This window comes from Cetorhinus maximus, chromosome 8, assembly GCF_964194155.1.
Source record: "Cetorhinus maximus chromosome 8, sCetMax3.hap1.1, whole genome shotgun sequence".
NCBI classification, from domain to species: Eukaryota; Metazoa; Chordata; class Chondrichthyes; order Lamniformes; family Cetorhinidae; genus Cetorhinus; species Cetorhinus maximus.
In genome coordinates this window covers 136,426,628-136,449,460 of record NC_135886.1, presented here as the reverse complement: position 1 = coordinate 136,449,460, position 22,833 = coordinate 136,426,628, and the positions used below count along the sequence as shown (strand labels likewise).

The 22,833-nt window shown below is 44.4% G+C and overlaps 1 protein-coding gene across 4 annotated transcripts in view; it reads left to right on the top strand.

The window, feature by feature from the left end:
* The window catches only part of aff2 (AF4/FMR2 family, member 2), a 453,090-nt gene that overhangs the window by 299,640 nt on the left and 130,617 nt on the right, over positions 1-22,833 (top strand). For all 4 annotated transcript variants that reach the window (XM_078547681.1, XM_078547680.1, XM_078547683.1 and 1 more), the window contains one exon: positions 16,166-16,217. In XM_078547681.1, the coding sequence (XP_078403807.1) occupies positions 16,166-16,217 (52 nt within the window). The remainder of the gene's footprint in view (positions 1-16,165; positions 16,218-22,833) is intronic.

Here is a 22,833-nt window from a genome sequence, read left to right as displayed (position 1 = left end):
CTGTCGAGACCCCTCAGGATCTTAAAGGCTTCAATCAAGTTGCCTCTTACTCTTCCAAATTCCAGTAGATATAAGCCTAGCCTGTCTAGTCTTTCCGCATAAGATAATCTGCCCATTCCTGGTATTAGTCTAGAAAATCTTCTCTGAACTGCTCCTAAAACATTAACATCTTTCTTTAAATAAGGAGACTAGTACTCCAGCAGTGGTCTCACCAGTGCCCTGTGTAACTGAAGCATAACCTCCTTACTTTTGTAATCAATTCCCCTCACAATAAATAATAACATTCTATTAGCTTTCCTAATTACCTGCTGTACCTGCATACTAACCTTTTGTGATTCATGCATTAGGATGCCCAGATCCCTCTGAATCTCAGAGCTCTGCAACCTCTCACCATTTAGAAAATAAGTTTCCTTTTTACTCTTACTTCCAAAATTAACAATTTCACATTTGCCCACATTATACTCCATTTGCCAGATCTTTGTCCACTCACTTGACCTATCTATGTCACTTTGTACTTACGTCCTCTTCACAATTTATTTTCCTACCTATCTTTGTGTCATCAGCAAATTTAGCCACCATTTCTTCGGTCCCTTCATCCAAATCATTTATATAAATTGTAAAAAGTTGAGGATCCAGCACTGATCCCTGTGGCACACGACTCGTCACATCCTGCCAACCAGAAAAAGACCCATTTATGCCAACTCTGCTTTCTGTTAGCTAGCCAATCTTCTATCCATGCCAATATGTTACCCCCCATACCATGAGCATTTATTTTCTGCAATAACCTTTGATGTGGCACTTTATCAAATGTCTTCTGGAAATCTAATATGTTACATCCACTAGTTCCCCTTTATCTACAGCACATGTGACTCCTTCAAATAACTCCAATCAATTGGTTAAACATGATTTTCCTTGTACAAAATCATGTTGACTCTGCCCGATTGCCTTGAATTTTTCTAAGTTCCCTGCTATAACATCTTTAATAATAGCTTCTAACATTTTCCCTACGGCAGATTTAGGCTAACTGGCCGGTAATTTCCTGCTTTCTGTCTTCCTCCCTTCTTGAATAAAGGAGTTACATTTGCTGATTTCCAATCAAATGGAACTTTCCCCAAATCTAGAGAATTTTGGAAAATTAAAACCAGTGCAAACTATCTCACTAGCCACTTCTTTCAAGACCTTAGGGTGAAGTCCATCTGGACCTGGGGATTTGTCAGCCCGCAGCCCAAACAATTTGCTTAATACCAACTCCCTAGTGACTGTAATTTTCCTGAGTTCCTCCCTCCCTCCCTTCCATTTCCTGATTTACAGCTACATCTGAGATGTTACTTGTGTCCTCTATAGTGAAGACCGAAGCAAAATACCTGTTTAATTCATCCGCCATCTCCCTACTTTCCATTATCAGTTCCCCAGATGCACTTTCTATAGGACCAATGCTCAGTTTGTTAACTTTGCTTATTTAAATATCTATAGAAACTCTTACTATCCGTTTTACTTACTAGCTAGCTTTCTCTTGTATTCTAATATTTCCCTCCTTATTAATCTTTTTGTCATTCTTTGCTGTTCTTTATATTCTTTCCAATCTCCTGACCTACCACCCATCTTTGTGTAATTATATGCCTTTTGCTTTAATTTTGATACTGTCTTTCACTTTTTTAGCTAACCACGGATGGTGGGCCCTCACCTTGGAATTTTTCTTTTGCATTGGAATGTATATATTCTGTGTATTCTGAAATGCCCCTTTAAATGTCTGCCACTGAATTTCTATTGACCTATCTCTTAACCTCATTTGCCAGTTCACTTCAGTTAGCTCTGCTTTCATACCCTCATAATTGCCCTTATTCAAGTTTAAAATACTAGCCTTGGATGCACTCATTTCTCCCTCAAAATGAATGTAAAATTCAATCATGTTATGATCGCTGCTACCAAGGGGTCCCTTCACTAGGAGGTTATCAGTTAATCCTATCTTATTGTTCAATTACAGGTCTAGTATTGCCTGCTCTCTGGTTGGCTCCAGAACATGTTATTCTCAGAAACTATCCCAAAAACATTCTATGAACTCCTCATCTACGCTACCTTTGCCCATCTCATATTTCCAGCCTATATGTAGATTAAAGTGCCCCATGCTTATTGTTGTACCTTTCTGGCAAGCCCCCATTATCTCTTAGTGGTGAGCACCAACAGATATAACAAGGCTTTTTAAGGATTTTAACCTTCGGTGGTGGCAGGGAATGGGCAGTATTTGAATTTCGGGCAGTGGGTTACAGCGAGCATTCACTCTGCTAGACGTCTGTCTCCTGCTGCTGCGAAAGTTTAAAGTTGGCCCTGTGGTGTTAGTAAGTCAACTTAATAAAATTAGCACCAGGCCATTTAGGGGGGATCTCAGGAACCACTTTTTTGTACAAAGGGTAGTAGGAACCTGGAATTCTCTCCCCAAATGTCTGTGGATGCTGGGGAACAGTGCAAGCTTTCAAGGCCGAGATCGATAGATTCTTGTGGAGTAAGGGTTTCAAGGGGTGTGGAGTGAAGGCTACTAATTGGAGTTAAGGGACAGATCAGCAATGACCTAATTAAATGGTGGAACAGGCTGGATGGAAGGGGCTGGATGGCCTACTCTTGTTCCTATGTACATAAGAAAGGACGCCAGACAGCATGAAATCTAATGATTTCGCAAGGCCCCTGTGAGATCCTTCGGTGGGCCCCAGCTTTAGCAACCTGCGTGCTGGACTTACGAAGTTAAAGTGGCTAACGAGGTCCAGTAAGAGAGAAAACCAAAATAGAGCCGGGCCAAATATAAGCTGAGCGATATTGCTGGAGGAACGGCTGACATATCTTTAAAGACTTCCCTTTGTCAGCCGATTTAAGAGTGATGTTAACCTGCTCTTGCCCCGTGGCCCCTGTAAATTCTCTTTTCAATTTTATCTCCAACTCTTTGTTGGAAGTTATCTTTTATCGTGCTTCCAACACCCTTTCAGGCAGTGCATTCCAGTTTCTTAGTGCTTGCATGCATAATCTCCATTTCATAAATACCGGTACTCAAAGGGTTAAAGCCTCTGTTGGTGGCCCAGAAAGATGGCAAAACCATTGGCGAGAATGTTTGTATAAGAGGTCATTCTGAACTGAGCTGCCCCCAGTTACAAACTGCTGCGTTCCCTCAGAGATCAGAGATTGCTCGTTTAAAATACAAAAGCAGGCAATGTAGTATAGGTCGAACATGTCACCTCATTTGAATTGTTTGTGCTATTTTATTAATGCTCTTTGCAACCTCTTTAACGGTGGATGTGCCTTTTGTAAACCACCATTTAAGACTGGAAATTATGGTTGGTGATATTAATGCACAGACAAACGAGGGATGAGGGACTTCAGTTCTGCAGAAAACACAGAAAATCTGGGATTGTTCTCCTTAAAGCAGAGACTGTCGAGGGCAGATTTAATAGTGGTGTTCAAAATTATGAGGGGCTTTGATTGAGTAAATAAGGACACAATGTTCCCAGCGACAGGAATGTTAGTAAGCAGAGGACACAGATTTAAAGTATTTGGCGAAGAGCTAAAGGGGAGATCGGAGGGTTTTTTTCATGCAGCGAGTTGCTGTGATCTGGCATGTACTGCTTAAAAGGGTGGCGGAAGCAGAGGCAAAATTAACTTTCAAATTGGAATAGAATATAGACTTGAAAATGGAGAAAGTTGTAGGGCTATAGGGAAAGAGCAGAGGAGTGGGACGAATTGGATAGCTTTCTTGAAAAGAGCCAGCACAAGCGTGGTAGGCTGAATGGTCTTGGTCGGTGTTGTAAGGTTTTATGAACACCGAACTCTTCATATGACATTCCCCTGTACAGCATTTTCATGGAGGCATCAAAGTTAGCACCTGCATTAAACAACAACACTAAATAATTGCATGAAGAGAAAAGGTTTTGTAGGGCTAGTGGTGTAGGCGGGAGAGTGGCACTAGGTGAGTTGCTCTTGCAGAGAGCCAGAATGGACATGATGGGCTGAATGGCTTTCCCCTGTGCTGTAAACATTCCATGATTCTGTAATTGATGGAGTGATGTTATGTGAATGAATTAGGCGTTTACTAAATACTAACCGTGTTTCCTGGGCTGTACTCATGTGAAACTTGCAGAGGTTCCATCACATTCATGCAGTTCCAAACCTTTGCTTGAAAAATATGTGGATGTACATTGTGGGAAAACAGCATTAAAAGTGACAAAGTGCAGATCTGAACTGTCTCTTTGTGATCGCTTCTGGATGGAAAACCGCTAATCTTTGTGTTGTGCCAAACCTACCCCCATGATGAACTACTTCACCAGTCAAGGCTGCTCTTACATGTGAAAGAAAGACTTGCATTTATATAGTAACTTCCATTGAGGTCCCAAATGCTTTGCAGTCCATGAGTACACTTTGAAGTGGAGTCACTGTTGGAACGTAGGAAACGCAGTGGCAAAATTGCACATGGCAAGGTCCCACAAAAAAATGTCATAATGACCAGATAATCTATTCTTTTAGTGAAAGCAAAAATACCTGGAAAAACTCAGCGGGTCTGACAGCATCTGCGGAGAGGGTTACAGTTGACGTTTCGAGTCCGTATGACCCTTCATCAGAACTTAAGACACATAGAAATGAGATGAAATATAAGCTGGTAGAAGGGGGTGGGACAGGAGAGTTTGATCCCCTTCTACCAGCTTATACTTCATCTCATTTCTATATGTCTTAGTTCTGATGAAGGGTCATACGGACTTGAAACGTCAACTGTATCCCTTTCCGCAGATGCTGTCGGACCTGCTGAGTTTCTCCAGGTATTTTTGTTTTTGTTCTAGGTTTCCAGAATCCGCAGTATTTTGCTTTTGTTCTTTTAGTGATGTTGGTTGAAGGATGTGTACTGGTCAGGACACAGGAGAGAACTCTCCTGGTCTTCTTTTGCCCTCTCAGGTGGATATAAAAGATCCTGTTCAAAAAAGAGCAGGGGAGTTATTCCCAGTATCCTGGTTAATATTTATACCTCACGGCACCTAAGATTACTTGTTCACCTATCTCATTGCTGTGGGAGCTTGCTATGCACAACTTGACTGCCACCTTTCCTACATTACAGCAGTCACTGCACTTCAAACGTACTTAATTGGTTGTAAACCTCTTTGGGTGCTCTGAGGTCGTGAAGGCGCTACAGAAATGCAGGTTTTATCTTTCTCTTCTTCAAAATACTATCATGAGATCTTCCGGGTCCACCTGGATGTCTGTTTAATGTCTCATCTAAATGACGGCACCTCTGACAGTACAGCACTCCCTCAGCACTGCACTTGGGGGGGGGGTATGTCAGACTAGGTTTTGTGTCGACGTTGTTTTCCTGGTCTAACGCTGCTTGTCATAAGCTTCTGCAGTTGATGCGAGTTCAAGCCTTTGGAGGTCAGCAAGCTGAGCTCTTGAGGCAGCAGTGTCTGCACTGCTGCCTGACTGGAGCTGAGATCTGTTAGGTGTTGGCAGAAAGTGACCAAAGCCATCAGTAGAAGGCTCCTGGGGAAGGACTGCATGTGCTTGGCAAGGGCTAAATAAGTGAGGCAGCAGTGGGAGGAAAAGGATAAAACTACGCAGTCTCTTCAAGTAATAAATTGACTTGAATCCCATCTGGTTAAAATTCACAACTAATTACACATTATAGTCCACAAATCTGAAGGATAATATTTACATATAAAATAAAAGGAATGGTGAATGAAAGGGCCAGTGGTCCAGTTAGTTTTTTTTTAGTTTTATGCGATAGGGAATTACAGGGAATGCAATATGCTACTATTTTTTAAAAGGAGTTTTATTTTGATGAAGTTCTAGACCTCTGTATTTGTTATAAGAATGGAAAGTAGTGATCTGGACATTTCAGACAACATGATATAATCTTTCCGTTCATGTCCACCAATTGTTTATTTCATGTTCTGCTCTAGTAAATGAATAATAAAGGTTTGGAGATACAAGTGTAACTTGCCAAACAATCAGCATCTTGTATAGCTTTAGGATAATGCTGGTGATGAGTTCTGGATGAGAAGATGGACACACGGACAGAGATTATGCAGTAGATTCATGGCCTCGCCCAAACATTGATATTTGGACAAGTCCCCTCACTCTCAATGCAGAGATTGAGGGTCAGACAATTGAGGGTGCACAGTCATCTTTGGTCCACGCTCTCCAAGAGCAAGTCTTCTCCTTGGAGGTTCACACAAGCACCCTTTAAATTCCTCTGTGCGTTTTATTTTGACTGAGATGCTAGCTCATTGGAGAACACCTTTGCTGGTTCCAATTCTTTCCTCCCTTATTTTCCTCGCGTTGTTGTTTGCTTTTGGTTTTCCTGTGCGATGGCTCTGATTTTCTGGTTTTGGTGGTCTTCATCTTAATGAAGGAGAGGAGTTGAAAAATGGGTCTGCTTTTCTCTCAGCACCAAGCAGTCGTAGTGCACTTGCCATTTCCAGCAAATTGCCCACTTGTCTGAGGGGTCCTGTCAGCAGCGTAAGGTCTCAGTAAGTTCACCCTCAGCATGAGTAAGTTGCAAAATGGGCACTGCCAACCTTAGGTCTGAAGCCTGAGCATTTCCTGGTACATTATTGCGATGCCATTTGCCTTGCACAGGTGAGAATGCCCAGTTAGTGCTGGCCCTACTAATCACAGCTATACATGTGTAAAGCAAGAAGGAAAGGAGTTGCATTTATCTAGCACCTTTTGCCACTCCAGGACTTCCCAACCAATTAAGTACTTTTTTTTATGTGTAATTACTACTGTATCGGAGGGAAACTTAGCAGCCAGTTTGCACACAGCAAGATCCCATGAGCATCAGTATAATGATAACCAGATAATTGGCTTTTAATTATGTTGGTTGAAGAATAAATATTGGTCAGGACATTGAGGATAGCTCCCCTGCTCTTCTTCAGAATTGCGCCATGGGATCTTTTGCGTCCACCTGAGAAGGAAGACGGGGCCTTGATTTAGTGTCTCATCTGAAGGGCGGCACCTCTGACAGTGGCAGCGCTCCCCCAGTACTGCACTGGGAGTGTCCGCCTGGGTTCTGTGCTCGGGTCTCTGAAGTGGGACTTGAACACACAACTTTGTGACTAGTGGATCACAAGATGGAGTGGCACGGGTTCATTTTCTGTGACTAGTGGTGTCTCGATTTGAAAATTGCGAACCGCGTGATACCGATTCTCTATCAGGGCTCCTGCCAAGCTTGGCTCTGGGCTGAGAGAGGAGCTTTGGAAAATCTTATGCAACTTGTTTTTTTTTCACCCATCTGGCTTTGCTGTGGACCTTTGACCAGTCACGTTGAGAGTTGATTTCATCCCAAAAGTGCAAAAAACTGCACATTTCATGAGATGAACAAGAGGGCAGTTGAAAGCATTCCCAGTTCTCTGGTATTCTCAATACAACGGCCAAGGAATAATAAAATATACACCAGCATGTATTGGAAAAAGAACTGCATGCATCTGTAACTGAAGTTCTGTTATTATTATTTAAACATCTTGGCTGAGTTTGCTCTCCTCACATTTAGAGGTTTTTATCTTGAGCCCCCTTCCCACCCTAACCTCTCCTAAGTGCTGTTGTCCAAATCTCCATCAGTCAAGTGAGCTGGATGTTCAAAGAACGGTTTGACCGGATCCCTGACCCGTAAATAAGTATGTCTCCTCGAAATGGTGGCAACCCTCACTGCCCCAGCTGGCATAGGGATGCTACCTTCTGGGAAAGTGGGGACCCGCAATGCATTGTGCCACAGGATGTTGGCACACGGTACCCATCTGGCTGCCAAGGCCTACTTTTAATATTATTTGTCAAGCATTTGTAAGTGGAGGACTTCCATTAATGCCAGACAACATAATACCAGCTCTCTCAAACAGCCACAACAGAGTAAACACTTACAAATGTCTCAATATCTATTGACAAGAGCATTTCAAAAGGGAATTGGATACGTATTTGACGAGGAAGAATATAAAAGGACGTCCCAAAGCGCTTTACAGCCAGTGAAGCACTTTGGATGTGTAGTCACTGTTGCGATGCAGGAGCCAATTTACATTCAGCAAGATTCCACAAACAGCAATGTTATAACAGCCAGATCACCTATTTCAGTGATGTTGGTTAGGGGATAAGTATTGGCCAGGCCAGCAGGGAGAATTCCCCTGCACTTTTTACAAATAGTGCCATGGGATCCTGAGGGGGCAGGTTTAATGTTTCATCTGAAAATCAGCATCTTTGACAGTGCAGCATTCCCTCAGTACTGCACTGTGATTGTCAACAACAACGTGCATTTATAATTATAAGTCATCCCAAGATACTTCGCAAGGAATGTTATCACTAAACCACATAAGGGGATACTGAAGTAAAAGAATAAAAGCTTAGTCAGAGAGGTAGGTTTTAAAGGTCGAGAGAGAGGCAGAGAAGTGGAGAAGTTTAGAGAGGAAATCCCAGATCTTAGGGCCCAGGCAGCTCAAGGCAAAGCCGCCTGTGCTGAAATGATTGAAGTCGGGATTGCTGAAGAGGCCAGACTTGGAGGAGCGTGGAGATCTCACAGAGTTGTGGGGCTGGAGGAGATTACAGAGATAAAGCAAGGTGAGGCCATGGGGGGATTTGAAAACAAGGATGAGAATTTTTAAATTGGTACATTGCTTAATTGGAACCAATGTGAGACAGCGAACATAAGGGATGATGGGTGAATGAGACTTGATGTGGGTTAGGATACAGACAGCAAAGGTTTGCATGACATAGGTGGAGCATTGCTGGCTAGGTCAGCATTTGTTCCCCATACCTAAATGCCCTTGAGAATTTGGTGGGGAGTCATCTTCTTGAACCATTGCAAACCATGTTGTGCAGGTAAATCCATGTAAATGCATGGCGCTGTTAAAAAGGTTAGTTCCAGGATTTTGAAAGGTGCAAGGTGTGAGGCCAGCCAGGAATGTGTTGGAATATTCAAGTCTAGAGGTAGCAGCGATGAGGGCTTCAGCAGCAGATAAGCGGAGGACACAGCAGAGTCACACAACGTTATGGAGGTGGAAATCGGCGGCCTTAATGATGGTGCAGATATTTCATCAGAAACTCATCCCGGGATTAAATACGACACCCAAGTTTGCAAACGGTCTGGTTCAGCCTCAGGAGGTTGTCAGGGAGAGGGACTGAGTTAGTGCTGAGGGAACGGAGATTGTGGCAGTGACCGGTCAGCCTGGATCATGGGCTCAAATCTCTGAAATGGGGCTAGAAGCCAAGACTTTCAGATTCAGAAGCGAGTGTCCTACCCGCTGAGCTGTGGCTGACAACAGCAGAATAGGATTTAGGAGGCTCAAAGTTAAAGACAAGCAAGCTGAGATGGACCAACTGTCCTTCATATTTGCTTTTGGTGGAGAAATTTAAATTTCACCCGGAAATGGGTCATAGTCGCGGGCAGGAGGTCTGATCCCCACCCCACACTACCCTCATCCCAAAGCCCAAAGCCAGCACTGGGAGCACCAAGCCATCCTGGAGTCTAGGTTTGATTGAAATGTGCTGCGGGTGGGCTCTGGGGGCCTTGCTGGTTCTGGGTGGGCAGGAAAATGGGCCCAACTGGATCATCTTCTCGTCAGAGCCAGGGAGCTGGCGGGGTGTGGTGGGGGTGGTGGGGGGGGGGGCTGGTGGTGGGTAGGGGAAGGGGGAGAGAGAGGGAAGGAGAGGCAATCCAGGACCAACCAGGAGAAGGCACCCTACAGGCCAAAAATGGCTGCACTCCTGGGCCTGTGAAAGTCAAAACTAAAATAATTTTTCTGGGCCCTTAGTGCTTCTCCCTTTTAAGGGCCGCTGTTTAAGTCGCTCGATGCCTGGAGCGGATTTTAACAGCCGGATGGTGCCAGGGGCGGGTCCATAAAATGCGATGAGCTGTTCAAAAGTTCATTGGGCAGAACTTTGCCCTCGTCGAGCGGGCTCGGCCAGGGGTTGGGGGGGGGGGGTCGGGCCAGGGTGGTCAGGAAGCCGACTGCTGCCCGCGATCGAGCCGCAACAGCGATTTCGCATGATGGGCCGCCCAGCGTGTGCGGGGTGGGTGAGGAGGAGGGCGAGTGTGCAAGTTCGCGCATGCGTGCAGCTGCGCACAGGAAAAGCTCCCTCGGGCACGGAGCTGCCTCAGGGAGATGAAGATTTTGGAAAATTAAAAATAAAAGAGTTGTAAAATGTTAAAAAAAACACATGTCCCTTCATACGACTCTGCCACATGAGCAGGGACATGTTATTAATGAAGTGTCAAGATTTTTATTTTATTTTGATTGACTGTTGGAAACCTCATCCCGCCCGTGGATGAGGTTCCCTAAAAAGTGCAAAGGCCGCTTGGCCTTTTCGCCTGCCCCGCCAACTGTTGAGGTTGGACGGCCAGCAAAAAAGCTTACATTTAATTGGGACTTTAATGGCCTTAATAGGCCTGTTAATTGTTGGCGTGCGCGTTGCTCGACTCCCGCACACTTCGCCGAGTGAAACATTGCGCGACGATACCAGGACGCTCGCCTGACGTCCTCGCGCGTCATTTTGCGCTCGTTCAGATCGGGCGCGCGCCTGCTCAGCGAGGTAAAAATCCTGGCCTTTGACTTTGGCAGAGCCATAAAATCCCCCCGGCGTAGAACTCCGCCTCGGTGTAATTAAACCATAGCTTTCGACCATTGGTGTTTAGCCTGGTTAATGCCAGCAGGCTGCTCACCCATTTACCGGCCTACTTGAAAATTACCTCAGGTGGACCTTGAGCATCCACAGGTGAGCCCCCCCCCCCCCCATTTTAAACTGTCACCCACCTCACACTCCTGCCTCACGGATGAGAAGCAGGGAGTCTGAGCTGAAAGTCTTCCCCTAATTTCCAGGATTCTATAAAAATAAACCCTCCACTTAGACGTTTTATCCAGTTCTTTCAGTTGCTAAAAAAAAAAATCGCCTGCTTATTTGAACAGAAGAAAAATAATATAGTTTATGACATCTGAGAGGTAAATTGCTGTAACAATATCTGGACTTTTTGTACATTGTTCTCACATAGCCCATGTGTGGGAATTAATACAAAGCAGGAATTGTACAAAAACCAGGTGTACGACACCCTTCTGACAGGCAGTCAAGTTTAGCAGTCCCATGTGCTTTAACAAGAAGCAATCAAGTGCCTGGACTTTGGGTTCATTTAACATCTCATTTTTTTGAAAAGGGATAACAGTCTGCAGATTCTCGTGTAAGACTTTTTTTTACTAAGTGGACCATAGGGGCTTTTTGTTCTCTCCCTAGGCTGTTACTTTGAGCGTACTTTTAACTTGCGAGGACCTTCGTTGGAGACCCTTCCACACACGGGCCAAGCTGGTCTCTCGCACATTCCCCACTGGTAAATCACAGGGGCTGAGTGAAGTGGGAGAGGAGCCATTGTGAAGCTGTCAAGCTGAGGCAAGTTAAATGGCTTGAAGTGATAGTTCATGTTAACACTCGACAGTCATTGCCAGGCAAACAAAGAGCCAGTGGAGGACAGTTAAAAGGCAATTTGGCTCTGATGGGTGGTCGATTTTAAAAACACAAGAACAAGAAATAAAGGGGATGGACAGTCCTGCCACTCACGGTTGAATGCACAGTATCTGGGCCCTTTTTAAATTGACAGGGCTTCTTTGAGCATGACCTGAACAAACGGAGAGAATAGCATCATTTCTCCCAGTAAATACAATGGAGGCAGGTGTCCTTGGGAGGTCTGAAATGGTCGCATTTTACTACACAATGTTAACATTGGCGGGTCTAAAGAGGAAAGCTTCCTTCTTTTTGCCATTCGAACTGTCACTAATGTCCCCACCCACCTCTCTTGCCTTTATCTCTCACAGCAGGCAGGCATATTACACAGCGGGGAGGGGTAACCAAGCATAAACACTGACTGGGCAGAGAGCAGAACAGGTGGGATATTCAAGGGGGCCCCCTAATGGGACAGCCATTACTTTAATGCGTTAAAATTCCCTGTCAATTGTCAGCTCCTAATTCAAGATTGCAGGTCAACGGTAGAGGCAGCAGCAGAAAAATGACCAGGAGAAGGCTTCGTCCTGCCTGTCTTTACTGCCCTTAAAAGACAAATGGAGATTTTTTTAACAGTAAAAGATTCAGGTTTTGGCAAAGTTGTTTCCGAAGATAATTTCTTTTCAGTTGCCTCACATTTAGAAACAATTTATTTTTTTGCTGTTTCGTCCTACGCAGGAAATAATAAGAAGAAATAGGAGGCAACTAATTAAATGCTGTAGCTGATCGTGAGGTGGCAGCGAAATAACTACGGGATTACCTTAGCTGTTTTAAACTGTAATTACACTAATTGCTTTTGGCGCCAGAAAGAATCCATAGCAGGCACGTTGCTCATGCTATTCCAGTGACAAGTTAGAGCTACTGGGATTCTTGGCCAGAGCCGCGCTGACACGGGGAGCAGAGAGAGAGATGGTTCCAAGCCTTCAATCCTGCTTCTCCTCGGTCACAGTGAAGACAGTGCTTATTGGCCAGCTCCTCACAGGATGAAAGCACACAGCCAGGCTGTGATCTGAAGTAACTGCAGTTCAGTTGATATTTTTTTTTTTTCGCAACCTTAATCTCCTGTTAATTGTTTCGTAATGAGTGGCACTTCAGCCTCAATCCTACCTTGTGTAATTGAATTAGAAATCCCTCCTCTTTAATCCAATCCTTCCTCCTGCTGTGTAAAGCCTGTACTAACACTTGATTAGTTTACAAACAAATTCATGCTTCTGCACTGCCTGCTTTATTTGCAGGCGGATACATCGTGAATTCGGTTTTGTGTTGGGGGGGTGGTTTCTTTTCTCTATTGAAATGGCAAGCGGTTAGTGCGCCCGAAAGCAGAAACAAGACCAGATAAAATGGCCATAAGGATGACCATAAGACGTGGGAGCAGAAGTGGGCCATTCGGCCCATCGAGTCTGCTCCGCCATCCACTGCGATCATGGCTGATCTGATAATCCTCAACTTCACTCTCCTGCCTTTTCCCCATAGCCCTTGATTCCTTTACCGATTAAAAATCTGTCTATCTCAGCCTGGAATATACTGTGAGCGTGATGAGATTCAAGCCTATGACCTTCTGACTCGGAGATAAGAGTGCTACTCACTGAGCACAGCTGACACATTAAGGATAAGCTACTTCTCGCACACACACACACACGCTTACAATTAAAAATGAAAACAGGAAATGATGGAAAACACTCAGCAGGCCTGGCAGCATTTGCAGAGAGAGAGAAAAACAGAGTTATGTTTCGGGTCTATTAAATTTTATCAGAACGATGATGATTAATACAATATACATTAATACAGTATACAATATACATTCCCTACAGGAAGGATATCAGTAAGATTGAGAGAGTGCAGAGAAGATTTACTAGGATGTTGCCGGGTCTTAAGGAGTTGAGTTACTGAGAAAGATTAAACAGGTTAGGACTTTATTTATTGGAGCGTAAAGAATGAGGGGAGATATGATAGAAGTTTACAAAATTATGAGGGGTATAGACAGAGTAAATGCGAGTAGGCTCTTTCCACTTAGATTAGGAGAAATAAACACAAGAGCACATGGCTTTAGGGTGAAAGGGGAAAGGTTTAGGGGGAACATTAGGGGGAACTTCTTCACTCAGAGAGTGGTGAGAGTGTGGAACGAGCTACCATCTGACGTGGTAAATGCGGGCTCACTCTTAAGTTTTAAGAATAAATTGGATAGATACATGGATGGGAGAGGTCTGGAGGGTTATGGACTAGGTGCAGGTCAATGGGACTAGCGGAATAATATTTTGGCACAGACTAGAAGGGCCGAATGGCCTGTTTTCTGTGCTGTAGTGTTCTATGGTTCTATGGTTCTATATTTATATAATGAACGCTTGTTCTAAAGTGATGTTAGACAACAGATATAATAGGGTCAGATGAGAAACTAAATACAAACAATTACTGTGACCTGACTTCCTGTGTCGGCTTATTATAAAGGATCTAGTGATGATCAGAGCTGTTGTACAGAGGACAAGGACTAGAACTTGTCTGGAGTCCATGATCCTTATGTAAACAAAATACTCAATCATTGATAGCTGTGAGTAAATAACCAAGGAACAAGTTACCATTTTATTCCCGACATCTTATTCAGTTGGGTAGAGGCCAAACCTCCATCGTCGCCTCGTAAAGTTTTCAGGACAAGGATTCCTGTTTCAGTCTATTCTCTCTTGGGCTCTGACTATAGGAACTGGAGTAGGCCATTCAGCCCCTTGAAACTTTACTACCAGTCAGCTAAAGCATGACTGATCTATGTCTCAACTCCAGTTACCCATCTTGCTTTCATATCACTCGATACTCTTACCAAACAAAAGAGTCCATCAATCATTGTTTAGAATTCTCAGTTGACTTCCAACCTCGACAGCTTTCTGGGAGAGAGTATTCCGCATTTCCACTCCCCTTTGTGTGAAGATGTGTCTCCTAACACCAAGCCTAATTTTAAGGTTTTGACTCTTAGTTTTGGAGTCCCACACCAGAGGAAATTGTTGCTATCTATCTACAGTATCAACTCCTTAATCATCTTAAACACCACAATTAGACCACCGCTTAATGTCCTACACTTAAGGCATTTTTCCTCGCCCTGTGCCTATTGAATAACAGAGTCACTGCAGTCTTTTATTTATTCTTTCATGAGATGTGGGCATCGCTGGCAAGACCAGCATTTGTTGCCCATCCTTAACTGCCCTTGAGAATGTGGCGATGAGAAACCTTAGGAATATAGAATTTAGGAGCAGGAGTAGGCCATTCAGCCCTTTGAGCCTGCTCCACCATTCAGTAAGATCATGGCTGATCTGATTGTAGTCTCAGGTCCACTTTCCTGTCTGCCCCCCCATAACTCTTGACTTGTTTGTCAATCAAAAGTCTGCCTAACTCGGCCTTGAATAAATTCAATGACATGGCCTCCACCGCTCCCTGGGGAAGAGAATTCTGCATACTAACAACCCTCTGTGAGAAAAAAAATTCTCCCCACCTCAATCTTAGAAGAGAGACCTCTTATTCTTAAACTGTGTCCCCTGGTCCTAGTCTCCCCAACAGTGGAAACATCCTCCCAGAATCTACCCTATCAATTCCCCTCAGGATCTTATGTTTTAATAAGATCACCTCTCATCCTTTTAAACTCCAATAGGTTTAGGCCCAACCTGTTCACACTTTCTTCAGAGAATAAGCCCTTCATCCCAGGAATGAGTCAAGTGAACCTTCTTGAACCATTGCAGTCCATGTTGTGCGGTACACCCACAGTTCTATTAGGGAGGGAGTTCTAGGATTTTGATCCAGCAACAATGAAGGAATGGCGATAAAGTTCCACGTCAGGGTGGTGTATGATTTGGAGTGGAACTTGCAGGTGGTGATGTTCCCCTGCGTATGCTGCCCTTGTCCTTCTAGGCGGTAGAGGTCACTGGTTTGGAAGGTGCTGTCAAAGGACCCTTGGTGAGTTGCTGCAATACATCTTGTAGATGGTACACACTGCTGCCACTATGCAAGGGTGGTGGAGGAAGTGAATGTTTGAGGTGTGGATCAAGTGATCAGCCTGGGATCCAGTTCTGGTGCACAAGGTCATGATGGGCTAATATGCTTTGACCTGACTGAACCAATCTCCAGCTCCGTCAGATTGCCTCGAATGCAGTAACTCTACACAACTGATGAGGAATAGATGACTTGTCTTCTTCTATATGTTTGGGGCCCAATGACATATGGTTTTCAGGCATCATCTGTGGTAACCAGAGGACACAGATTTAAGGTAACTGGTAAGATAATTGGCAAAAGAACCGGACGGAAGATGAGGTTTTTGTTTAACACAGTGGCCGGAATTTTCCAGCCCCCTATGCCAGTGGGATCTTCGGGCCCCGCCGATGTGAATGGAGATTTCAATGGCTCCCCAGCCCTGCTGCGGAGAAACCTGCCACGGTGACTCTGGAAAATTCTGGCCAGTCTGTTTTTAATGTACGGCCTGAACGTGTGGATTCAACAGTAATTTTCAAAAGGGAATGAGATAACTACTAAAGGAGGAAGAGTTTGCAGTGCTGTGGGGAAAGGGCAAGGGAGTGGAACTAACTAGAAAGCTCTTTCAAAGGGCTGGCACAGGTATGATGGGCCAATTGGTCTCCTTCTGTAGTTTCAGCAACAATTTTAATACATGATTGTTTATCATTCATTTTTTATCTTGCAGGATGCTGGAGGATGACCTGAAGCTCAGCAGTGATGAGGATGACAGTGAACAGGTAAGCACAACAGCAGCTTGCATTTATATAGCGCCTTTAATGAAGTAAAATGCCCTAATGCGCTTCACAGGAGCGTTGTCGGACAGAAATCTGACCGGGAGCCACATAAAAGAGATATTCGGACAAGGGACCAAAAGCTTGGTCAAAGAGATAGGTTTTAACGTGTCTTAAAGGAGGAGAGAACTAGACAGATGGGGAGGTTCAGGGAGGGAATTCCAGAGCGGTTAGGGCCCACGCAGCTGAAGGCATGGCTGCCATTGATGTAGCGAATAGAATCGGGGATGCTCAAGGAGACAAAGTAGGAAGAGCACAGAGATCTCAAAGGTCTGCAGTACTGGAGGAGGTTACAGAGAACTCTTTGCACCTGTCTATTTCAAATGCTTTTAATTATCCTTCTGTTTGGTTTACAAACATGCCCTGAAGGAGGTGATCCTTGAATTCAAAGTGAAAGCCCATGATTTGATCTTTATTTTTATTCATTCATGGGATGTGGGCTTCGCTGGCTGGGCCAGCATTTATTGTCCATCCCTAGTTGCCCTTGAGAAGGTGGTGGTGAGCTGCCTTCTTGAACCACTGCAGTCCATGTGGTGTGGATACATCCACAGTGCTGTTCAGAAGGGGGTTCCAGGATTTTGACCCAGCGGCAGTGAAGGAATGGCAATATTTTTCTAATTCAGGATGGTGAGTGACTTGGAGAGGAACCTCCAGGTGGTGGTGTTCCCATCCATCTGCTGCCCTTATCCTTCTAGGTAGTTGTGGTTGTGGGTTTGGAAGGTGCTGTCTAAGGAGCCTTGGTGAATTCCTGCAGTGCATCTTGTAGATGGTACACACTGCTGCCACTGTGCGTCAGTGGTGGAGGGAGTGAATGTTTGTAGATGTGACGCCAATCAAGTGGGCTGCTTTGAACCATAGACAAGGACTGTTGCTTTATTGACTTGCACTTTGATCTGGAAAATATTCCAGTGACTTGGTGGAGCATCCCAGGCCTGATCATTCAGCAAAACAGCTGTACTTACTCTCTGTTGCAGGGAGGAGAGTCTCAGCTGAACATAGACACTGGAACATTGGAAGACTTGAGGGTTATTTGCAAGCTTATGAACAATGATGGACAAGTAAAGAGCTTTTGCTGCATTCAGAATGCCCCATACAAATTGGGATGGTTGTGCATTACAATATATACACTCCCTATCCCACCCAAAACCATGTGATGTCCTGGGAAAGAAAAGAATTTGCATTTATATAGTGCCTTCCATGACCAGCCAACATCTCAAAGAGCTTTACAGCCAGTGAAGTACCTTTGAAGTGTAGTCACTGTGGTAACATGAGAAATGGGGGGTGGAAAAACAGGTGAGAACAGAGCCCAATTTAGGGGAGGGGAATACCTGGGAAATTCCTCTCTGACCACCCCCCCTCACCTGAAGCCATCTATAGCCCATGAGAAAATTCTAGCCATGATAATTCCATTCAGTACCCACATTTTGTACAAGGTGCACCCCAACTCGAATCTCAAGCTTGAAGCAGTTCTGAGAATCAGTGTCCACCACATGAGATGCCAACATGTCCCAGAGCATCCAGTATCCTCTGGGAAAAAGAACCACCTCCTGACACCTAATCTAGATCTGTCCTAGCACAATTTAAAATCGAGACCTCTGGCCTCACCTAAACTATCTATTCCAAAATGTGTTGGGTTGGAAGTGTAGTTGCATATGAAGTGGAGAGGAACAGTTTTCCAGGTATGTCCCAGTCTCCTGGCTTGCTGTGATCCCTGGTGATGATTCCTGGTTTGACAGAATATTCCATTTTTAATTAGCGGTTGTTAAATTCTACAAAAATAAAGGGCACTTAACCTTTCTTGTCATAAAATGAGAGGAAATGTCACCCAGCAACTTAATTATGTACCATTAAGAAAAGTGAAATGCAGAAGGTATAGCCTGCTACCTATGAGCAAGCTGCAGAGCTAGGCTTTATTGCACATGACATTTACAATGGCTACAGGAACCCTATTAAATGCACATTCCTCTTTTATTTACTTGCGAGTTAATGGTGAGCCTCAAATGATAGGAAATCAAAGAGTAGGCCTGGAATCAATTTCCATTTATTCCATAGAAGCAGTTATTGATGCTCAGTGCCTTGGAACAGTTGTTTGGGCACAAGGCTTTGTCCAGTGACCTTAATACAAATGAACACAGAAACATGGGACTGTGCTCAACAAAACTAGCTCACAATGCATCATCTCGAAAGAAATGTCCAATAAATATCAATCAAATATATATTTGAGGGTTGCACATATTTCACTTGCTGAGCCGCAGGAACTTTAGGATTTGCAAAGAGATACCATTCTTAAGGTACATTGGAGATAACTGTCAGCTTTGAAGATCTGAGGAGGATATAAATTGATTTAATTACAGTCAGCATCTGTTCTTACAATTTACTGTAATTCACATCAAGTTTGCTGCCTTCCTCTAACTTTAATGAATGTGGCAACTGTATGAAACCTTTAAGCATCCCCTTCTCTAAATGTATATGTGCCATGGCACTAGCCAAACAGAATAAAGCTATGGGCACAGAACATTATTGTATGGATACGATGGAAGTGGCATCCTCAGCTAATCTCCTAACTAGAAAATAATTGGACTTGACATCAACATAAAATCCACAGAGGAGAAATATATCAGAGTTTTATTCACCATTTAATGACCAGTGTGACATGTTATCTTTCCCTTTGTGTGTGAAGTTTACATCAGAAGACTTAAGAATTTGAGTTGAAACAGGTAGAAAACTCTGATCTAGACACTGTGGAGTCTGACCTCTTGTCAATCTGAAACATTAATCGTCCCGGATTGATTTGATCTAATGACGCAGATACTGATAATTTTTTTGGGTTCTCCTACCGAGACCGCATGTTTCAGTTTATATTCTGACATAACTTTTGGAAAGAGACTCTGATTAGCCTTTTGGCAACCATGGGTCATGTTTCAACAAGATGCCGGGGGTTATCTATGTCCCATGTATCTGACAGTAAAAAAAAAGGGCTTGCATTTCTATCGCATCTTTCACAACCTCAGGACCTCCCAAAGGGCTTTCCAGCAACTGAGTACTTTATAAGAGCATTCCCTGCTGTAATGTGGGAAACATGGCAGCCAGAGTGTGCACAGCAAGATCCCACACAAAAAAAAACAGTGTTAGCGACCAGATATTCCTTAATCAACATAATTAAAACGGATTAAGTGTTGGCCAGGACATCAGGTTTCTTCTTCAAAATAGCGCCATGGCATCTTTTATGCCGACCTGAGAGGTCAGGCAGGTCTTCAGTTTGACGTCTCATCTCTGACCGTGTAGAACTCCATCTGTGCTGAACTGGAGTGCCAGCCTTGGTTTTTTACACCCAAATCTCTGGAGTGGAATTCGAACGCATAACCTTTTGACTCGGGGCATGATACAAGCCCAGACGATGCAACCTGACATGTAGCAATGAAAGGATTCTGGTGAATCTGTGCTACATCCCCTCAGAGAGATAAAATGTCCATTCGTTTTGTCTCGGAGTTTCAGCTCCGGTGTTTTGTACGTGTCATTACTGACCCCTCATTAGAGGTGAGTCCTCATCATCATTATGAACCCTTCCTTGTATCTATCATTGCTGGTTATGTGTTAATATATTTGACAATGTCCTCTCATATACATGACAAGATAATTTGAAAGTGAAATTGAGAACACATCTATGCAGCTTAGAAGACATGTTCATCTAGAGCAGTGACTTGCCACAAGCCATCAACATGGTGACACTAACACACACTGGTCCCATAATTAACCCATACCGTGTTCAATTCTGGGCACTGCACCTCAGCACAGATTCATCAGAATGATTCGGTACAAAAAGCCTTAAATTATGAGGCCAGTTTGCACAGACCAAGTTTGTATTCCCTCGAGGAAGGTTAAAGGGTGTTAAATGAGATTTTTTAAGATAATTAAAGAATTTGGTAGCGCAGATAGAGAGAAACCATTTCCTGTGGTGCAGGTGGTCAGATCAAGGAACTAGCATCTTAAAATTCGAGCCAGGCCATTCGGAGACAATGTCAGAGTGCACTTCGCATAAAAAGGAGTGGAAATCTGGAACTCTGTCCCCCAAAAAGTTGCTAAGGTTTGATGTGAAATGAAAACTTCAAAATTGGGGTTGATAGATTTTTGTCAAACAATGGTATTAAGGATTACAGATCCAAGGCAGGTAAATGAGTTGAAATGCAGATCAGACATCATCTAATTGAATGTCGGCTCAGGCTCGATGGGGAGGTCTTGTAGCACAGTGGGTAACTTTTGAGCCAGAATCTCTAGGTCAAGCCCCACTCCAGAACTTGATGGCCAATGAAGGTGTGTTCACCACACAAGCAGACAGGTTGAGTATCAATCTGCAAACCCTTCCAACACACACCAATGGCAGGCAGTAAGAGGGAGAGAGATTCCTGGTCAGCCATGTGATGGGAAGAAATTGGAGCCTCTACCATCACTATCCACAGCTCCAGACTACAATATTCATGTAAAAGTACTCGTTGCCACAGCAACACAGACTCTCTGAGTGATCTGTAACAACCACCACCACAGGCTTGAAGGGCTGAATGAACTCTTTCTGTTCCTAAGGACAATTATTACTCAACCTTTCACTGCATTGGGGCCTGGCAAAATCTTGGCCTTGCTTCACCAGTGTTATGCCTAAGCTAGCAGCCGAATTCATTGCTCCTTGAAGAGACTGGGAATAACTTTGCCAAGTTGCGATGGGACATTTTGGAAAAAGCATTTAAAAAAACAATGTTCTTACAGTACGTCTTCTTTCATATTGTGTTTAATTTGATGCTAGTAAAGGCAGCTATCAGTGCATGTGCACAACGACTCGCAAGACTGACTAAGGCTGGCAAGTGAGGGATCCTCAATAATAAAAACAAAAAACTTCTTTACAATCTTCGAACTTTAAGACTCTGACACGTTTATCTCCCAGTTTTTGTCTCCGCCAGACTTGCACGTTGGGAGCTGATCGCATTATAGTCAACATAAGAGCAGACATTATGCGCTGAATTTTAGTTCCAGGGCCCCAGTTCTGATACAGCGCTGAATTCCTGGTCAAGGACCCAGAAACGGCTGTGGCGGGACCCTGGGGGAGGTTTTTGCAGGAAGTGGTTGGTTAAGAGACTGCCTCTGGAAGCCCTTTTCAATTGAGGACCGGGGCCAGGCGCTGTAGTTGGTGATTACAAGGGCGGCCGAAGATGAAGGTGCCCTCTGAAGACTTGTAAATTGTGCAAATTATACTGTGGCCACAATTGGCAGGCCATCATTGCGGAGGGGGAGCTGCTCTACAGAATGGCCTCGGCCGTGCCTGTGACCCTCACAGACTAGCATACTCTGCAGGATGCATCTCTAGCACCTCCCTCCGCCTGTCCTGTAACTGGGAGGCCACCACCATTATATCTGCAGGCTGCAGCCACATTCGGGGGCAGAAACACTACCTGGGAAATGCAGATGCTGTGTGAATAATACCCTCAATTGGCGCTCTGATTGGCTACCTGCCATTGGTAGCCAAGTAGCCATCACCCCAACCCACCTGCCCCCACCACTAACCATCTCCCTGAAAAAGTTATAGGCAGGAACATTCTGGCAGACTGGCACAGTGACTAGTAGCAAAAAATTGTCCATGTCCAAATGCAGGAAGACCTGGACAATATCCAGGCTTGTGCTGACAAGTGGCAAGTAACATTTGTGCCACACAAGTTCCAGGCAATGACCATCTCCAACAAGAGAGAATCTAAACCATTGCCCCTTGACATTCAATGGCATTACCATCACTGAATCCCCCACTATCAACATCCTGGGGGTTACCATTGACCAGAAACTGAACTGGACTAGCCATATATATACTATGGCTACAAGAGCAGGTCAGAGGCTAGGAATAGTGCAACAGGTCTGTCCAAGCCTGGCCACCATCCAGAAGGCTCAAGTCAGGAGTGCGATGGAACTCTCCCCACTTGCCTGGATGAGTACAGCTTCCACAACACTCAAGAAGCTTGACACCATCCAGGACAAAGCAGCCCGCTTGGTTAGCACCCTGTCTACAAACATTCACTCCACTACCCACGCACGGTGGCAGCAGTATGTACCATGTACAGGATGCACGCAGGAACTCATTAAGATTCCCTATTTATTATCTTCCAAACCCATGACCACTATCATCTTCTTCCAGAGGTCCCCAGCATCACACATGCCAGTCTTCAGCTAATTCGATTCACTCCACGTGATATCAGGAAGCAGCTGAAGGCACTGGATACTGCAAAGGCTATGGACCCTGACAATACTCCAGCAATAGTATTAAAGACTTGTGCTCCAGAACTTGCCAGGCCCCTAGCCAAGCTGTTCCAGTACAGCTACAACACTGGCATCAACCTGGCTATGTGGAAAATTGCCCAGGTACGTCCTGTACACAAAACACAGGACAAATCCAACCCGGCCAATTACTGGCCCATCAGTCTACTCTCCATCATCAGTAAAGTAATGGAAGGGATCATCAACAGTGCTATCAAGTGGCACTTGCTTAGAATCGTGCGACAAGTACCTCACCTCCTGACTCACCAAAGCT